Raw genomic sequence first — 6324 nt, 5'->3', positions numbered from 1 at the left:
TTGCCTATTAGATTAGCTGAAACGTTTTCTTTTATTCTGTCGATTGTTTTTAAATTAAAGTTAATCTAGCTACAAAAAAAAAAGCTGTAGACAGATACGAAGAAGATAAAGCAATCAGTTAGTGTTTAAAGTATCTGATGAGGATTTCCTGAAGGTTTACAAAAATAAAGTTTACACCAAAAAAAACCTTGCAGAATCTGTTAGGGCTCAGAATATGTGTTGGGGATCAGGTTCAGCTATACCACAGCAAGTCTTAGTCTGTGAAAGCAACTCAGTTAGAACCTTTTATTTCTGTTTATTTAAGGTCATTCAACAGGGGAGGCCATCTTGAAATGGACTGGGATTGAATTAGTTCAGACAGAAATCCTGATTTTTTTTGTAGAAATTACATTTAAAATTAGAATACATTAGTCCCTCTTTTATCGCGGGGGATCCGTACCCTAAACAATAGTGGTGTAACGGTACATGTGGGCGTATTGAACCGTTTCGGCACAGCATGTTCGGTTCAGTCCACGTGTGCACCGTTCCGGTTATTTTTTTTTACTCATTAAATTTTATTAACGAGAGATTATGCGCCGCGCAACTAAAGTTCCTAAGCGTGTTTCAGCACGGTGCAATTATCTTAGCAGCCAACGAACAAGCCAGACGATGGGGAGAGACGAGCGCAAATCCAAAGCTGTGCGTCGACGTTGTTTCACGGAGACTGAATCGGCAGCAGGCAACACGTCTAACTTGTTAACGCGCTTGAAACGACATCATCCGAATGTGAACGTCTCTTGTAGCAGCTTGGTGCAAAGACCGATAACAGCAGCGTTTAAACAACCTTTATCGGGTATTTCAGATCGGTCCAAAGCAATAACACAAGCTGTAGGAGTTTTTAAAGCTCTGGATCTACGTCCGTATTCTGTTGTCGATGCGCCGGCTTTAAGGGTTAAAGTTCTTGAGCCCCGCTGCCTACGACATCCCATCATGTCAACACTTCAGCCAAAATGTTGTAGCAAGCAGCACTTTATGAAAAAGATAAAACTGATATTGCCAACAAGCTCTGGAGCCCAGATTTAAAGCCCTGCCACGTGATGATGTTGAGGGAGAGGATATTCAACCACCTCATAAGAGAAATGATGACCGTGCAAGAAGAGGTAGTGTTATTTTATTATTATTATCTAATTAACTTTTTTATTTTAAAATTATAATCTTATTAACTCTTTTTTTTTTTACCTCTTTGTGTTATTTTGCAGTCTGAGGATGTCACCGAGATAGTAGCTGTGTCTTCTTCCTCTTCAGGGAAATCATCCACCAGAGATCACCTCCAGCTAAAAAGTCTGTAATGACTAAACTCTTTGGTGAACTTTTCCAGGGACAGTGGGAAGTACAAGTCCCTTTTGGAGCAGATCCAAGAAGAGGTTGTGAGTACAGAGCTTCAGGGTGCCCCTCCCTTGAAGCTGACCCTCTTTTTTGGTGGAAAGACAATGAGGTCAAATACAGCCACTCTCTCTTTTCCTGCTACCTCTGTTGCTAGTGAACGGGTTTTCTCCACCGCTGGAGATATTCACTGCAACATCTGTGCTTTTGACAGAAAATGTGGACAAGTTGGTCTTTTTTGACAAAAGCTTAAAACTTGATTAATTAGATTGTATACAGTCTGTTGCTGCTTATTGTTCTGGTTCTGACTGTTATTGTATTTAATAAGATTTTTTATTATTGTTAGTATAGTTTGTTTATTGTAAAGAGTGCCGTTTATTTAAAATATCATCCAAATGGGTCGCTTTTATTTATTTTTATACAAATGTATTGTTTACTTGGCATACTTTCAAAATAAACATTTTGTAAGTCTTTATTTTGGCCTTTTTTGTGCCGAAAATTAACCGAACCTAGCCCTCCATGAAAATGAACCGAACCGAAATGTGATTTTAGCGTACCGTTACACCCCTACTAAACAATGTTTCTAAACTCTAAACTCTCTAAAAAGCACAGCAAGTCATGATCTCTGCCACCTGCCAGCGCTCTTGGCCACGCCCACTTCTCCTGCAGAGCAGAGAGATGACGTGCTGCAGGGGGAAGCTTCTCCCGCAGCTGTGGGCTGCACACAGGTGCAGCAGGTGCCAAATAATTTTAAATAATTTATTTTAAATTAAAAAATCCATGCCGATCGTGCGACTTGTCCATCAATCAGCCAATTGTCTATCATGTCCAATCTTATTTTGAAAAACCGCGATAGAGCGAGTCCATGAAAAATGAACCGAGAAGTAACGAGGGACTACTGTAGTAGATTTTTTGTGTTGTATTTAAGAAACCTAAACCGAACAAATTTATGTTATGCAAAAAAGTGTTTCTTTTTACAATTAAATTATAAGCCAAACTTGTTTGAGTATTCACTGTGAAAAGTCAGTTTTGTTGATAAAACTAAGTGCAGGACTTTTCCTGTATTTTTTTTTTACCGCGCTGCAGATGATGAGATGGATATTTCTGCTCTTTGTGGTTTCCTGATTAATAGCACACATTTTCAGAGCAGACTGTTCTCGTCCAGAGCTGTGCTCTGATTGGTCCAAGACTGGCTGCACATTTCCAGCGTGACCGCAAAGTGCGTCCAGAACAGGCACACGAGAAAAAGAGGGAAGAATCACCTGGGAAGGTTTTGTTCCACATCTTCTTGGTCACCACATCTCCTCTGGGTCTCTTCACCGGTCCCGGCCCTGTTCTCTGCTGGCTTAAAGTCTCGTTCAGAGCCTGAGAGTACAGCATCACTCCATCGTAGAACCCTGCAGCTATCAGGTTGTACTGACAGAGGCGCAAATACATTTCAGGTTAACAGGATTTATCTGCTGCGAATATCAAATGATTCTAAAACTGTTTCATGCATCAGTCAACAAAAAGCATACTTATACACACTAGGGAGTCTTTGATAGTAAAGTTGAACGATTTCTTTGCTTCGTTCTTCAGAGTTTCTACAAACTGGAAATACTCTGGATTCTGAGGCTCCAAGTAGGTCAGCACCTTTACACTCTGTTGAGAAAGGCACAGAGAGGCAGAGCTGTAGATAGTATCCCACTGGGCTGCAACTGTTGGAGGCTAGCTAGCGACTTAAAAACACAAGCAAACTGCAAGAAAATAGGCAAACTTTTTGTTGCAGAATCGCTAAATTGAGTGTTTGCGACCAGTGAGCCATGTGACCTCGTTTTTGAAAGTTACAATATTATTTTGTGTGTGCAAGACTCACCAAACTGTAATCTAGGCCAACATATTATTTTGTTGTCCACCTCTACCTACATCCTACTCCCCACATTCATGATTTAATCCACAGTAGAGCTGTCATTTCGGGCCCGAAGCCCGGCCCGACCTGAATTTGGGCCGGGCCATAATAATGAGCTGGATGGGCAGGCCGGGTCGGTGTTGTGCTTTTTTTTTTTTTTTTTTTTTGTCGGGCGGACACGTGCAGCTGGCGATCCAATTATATGGTAACATGACTTGCCATAAAATCCAATTATATGGCAACATGGCTTAACAAAAAATCCAATTATATGGCAACATGGCTTAACAAAAAATCCAATTATATGGCAACATGGCTTAACAAAAAATCCAATTATATGGCAATATGGATTGCCATACATTCACCAGCCGCACACCGTGAGCTGCCCGCCTTGAAAGAGGTAAAATAAACTTCAGTTAAGCTTCAGATGGGACTGTACTGCCCAAATGAACGTTCAGCCACTGCACTCAGCGGACGAGAGATGAGATGAGTTTGAGATGCCTGCAATGATTGTTATTATTTTGGGAGAAGTTTTGTCCTGCGTGTTTTTGGAACGTTTTCAAAATTTCTAGCGACACAACTGAGAGCCTCTGCAACTCGCACAGGGAAACTGAGAACCCCCCCGTGAATGTATTGATACATTTTGAAGACTCGTTTGCAAATTACCTTCGTCAAGTAATCGGCAACTTGTCTCCAGCAGTTGCAGACCAGTAAGATACTGGCTTAGTTACTGATCAAAAACATTTTAATCAAACAAAACAATCTGGATTTGAGTAAATTTATTCAAACAGAACACAAGGCAATAGGAGTTTATCCTAATGCTGATCATGAGTTCAGTCAAGTATCTAAAAAAAAAAGGAAGTGAAAGAGCCAGAACCAGTTCTCACCCTGAAGGCCAGTTGGGCCCCGTAGTCATCCTGGTCTCCTCTGAACCAGGGCCTGACGGGTCGCTCACCTCCCAGACCATCAGCAAAAAGATCAATGTAGAAGAAGACAAAGTTCTCCAGCTCCACCCCCTCCTTCCAAAACTGGACCATCAGGTTCCTGAAGATATCCCAGGAGCAGCACAGGTACACCACTGTGGAGACAAACACGAAGTGGTATCTTCATTAAGTAAAAAAAAAGATAAACAAGACAGAACACAATGTTGTTTATTTACAGTTATTTACATCTTTTGAGAATTTTTTTTTCTAGTGCTTTAGTTAATAGTCACTTTATTATTCATAGCTTTGAATATCTTTAAATGCATCTTGTCATCTTATTAGTCAACGTTATTTTATAAATGTTCTGTCACGCTGAAGCGATTTAGAGTTTGTTTTGTCACGTTGGGTCTTTGCTGTGACTGCACTGCGTCATCTCCAAGACATTTTCACGGCCATCAGACTGTAGACCAGGCCTGGCTCTGTCTAACGGGGCTCATGACCTCAGCACTCAGCTCGGCAGTTTCCATGGCGATAATCACTGAACCTCCTCTTACCAGCTCGGGGTCAGGACAGGAAACACCCATTAAAGATTTATCTACCAAGGTTGAGTTAGGGCTTCTGGACGGGTTCTTCTTTGTTGAAACCTTTTGTCTTTTATCCAAAAGACTTCTTCAGTCTGAGGCGCAACAATAAACTCAATCTTATACATAACACCTTCTCGTAGTGTCACAGTCAAGGCCCGGGGGCCAAATGTGGCCATCGTTGACATTTTCTCTTGCCCCCAAGATGATGTTAAACATAAAATGCTTTTATCACTTGAATTATTTGAGTACTATTTTATTATGATGGGGAAAGCACAACAGATGACATCAAATGAGCCCAATCAAACGCTTGTTGAGGAACATGTGACCAAGAAAAGATGTTGAGTTTCTGACTTGAGTTAATATAGTTTCTGAAATTGGCCCTTAGTTTGAACCAAGTTTTAATTGTGGTCCCCTGTTATAGGTGAGATTGACATCCCTGTCAGTGGATCAGCCAATCTGCTAGTGACAGCCAAAACTAGCTGTTCACATGCAAAAGGAGGACCATCAACGTAATAACAGATCGTTAGAACCCTGATTGCTGCTTGCTATTCACAGGGGGCTGAGTGATACTAGCAATAACAGCGTTGCAAGAGGCGAACAGTTGGAAACGGAGGCCTCCACCTCTGTTTAATGATGGAGGAGTTTTCTCCACAAAGATGGCCTCCTTTACTCCTCTCTCAAGCCATCGTTTCTCTCCATCAAGGATGGGAACATCTTCATCCCTGAACGGGTGACCGCTGGCCTGGAGATGAGTGTAGACCGCAGAGTCCTGGCCTGATGATGCTGCTCTTCTGTGCTGGGCCATCCTTTTGGCCATTAGCTGCTTTGTTTCTCTGTTTGCCCAAGTTTGTTGCAGCTCCTCAGACTGAAGAAGTCCTTTGGATAAAAGCCGAAACGTTTCAACAAAGAAGAATCCGTCCAGAGGACTTGACTCAACCTTGTTAGACTTATCTCCCTGGATTATTGCACATGCATCAGGACTAGAGACGTTCCGATCAATTGGCCACAGATAATAATCGACTGGTTTCCGTTAAAAAGTATGTGACTGGCCGATACTGATCAATGACTTTCAGTGTCAATCACAAAAACTGATCATCTTTGCAGCCTGCAGATGTCCGGTGGTGTGTGAGATTTTTGTGTATTTGTTCCTCTCAAACCCAGCCGGTCGAAGCAGATGGCCGCTTGTCCTGAGCCTGGTTCTGCTAAAGGTTCCTTCTTCATGCACTGTCGCCTTCATGCTCGCTCAAGATGAAAGTTCTGTGATGGAGTTAAACGCAAAGCATTCTGCTCCTCTGATAAATAATGTTAAATTATTATTTTTATATGAATGTTTCTGTTCAGTGCCCTGAGATGATTTCTGTTGTGACTTGGCGCCATATAAATAAACTGAATTTAATTGAATTCATATTTAAACAATGTTTTGAGATTTATTTGACTTTCTGCACTATTTAGCCTGTGGAGAACCTTAACATTTTCAATCTGTTAAAGATTCTGTTATGGATGGCAGGTAAATGTTTTTCAGTTGTTCTTTTGTTGCTGTATTGTGACTGCAAGTTGTATTTATATATAT

General features: G+C 41.3%; 1 protein-coding gene across 1 annotated transcript; it reads right to left on the bottom strand.

Annotated features, from left to right (window-relative positions):
• Window positions 1-1978: 1978 nt before the first annotated feature.
• On the bottom strand, window positions 1979-4930 carry LOC119425510 (atrial natriuretic peptide receptor 1-like). Its single transcript, XM_037693039.1, has 5 exons — window positions 4885-4930; window positions 4135-4325; window positions 2890-3003; window positions 2625-2778; window positions 1979-2025 (listed from the first exon to the last, which is right to left on the bottom strand). The coding sequence occupies exons 1-5, from the start codon at window positions 4928-4930 to the stop codon at window positions 1979-1981; spliced, it is 552 nt and encodes a 183-aa protein (XP_037548967.1).
• Between the last annotated feature and the right edge of the window lie 1394 nt (window positions 4931-6324).

The sequence above is a fragment of the Nematolebias whitei genome, chromosome 19 (assembly GCF_014905685.2).
Source record: "Nematolebias whitei isolate Nwh7 chromosome 19, NemWhi1, whole genome shotgun sequence".
In the NCBI taxonomy this organism is placed as follows: domain Eukaryota; kingdom Metazoa; phylum Chordata; class Actinopteri; order Cyprinodontiformes; family Rivulidae; genus Nematolebias; species Nematolebias whitei.
Note: the sequence above shows the minus strand (reverse complement) of the source record. Positions and strands in the feature narration are given on the sequence as shown.

Bases quoted from the DNA above. Each gene is read 5' to 3' on its own strand.
- LOC119425510 (XM_037693039.1), bottom strand. From the start codon at position 4,930: ATGGCCACATTTGGCCCCCGGGCCTTGACTGTGACACTACGAGAAG. The intron at 2,779-2,889 runs GTGTGTATAAGT...CGCCTCTGTCAG, and splicing joins TTACTATCAAAGACTCCCTA to TACAACCTGATAGCTGCAGG. The intron at 2,026-2,624 runs GTGATTCTTCCC...TCTGCTCTGCAG, and splicing joins GTGGAACAAAACCTTCCCAG to GAGAAGTGGGCGTGGCCAAG.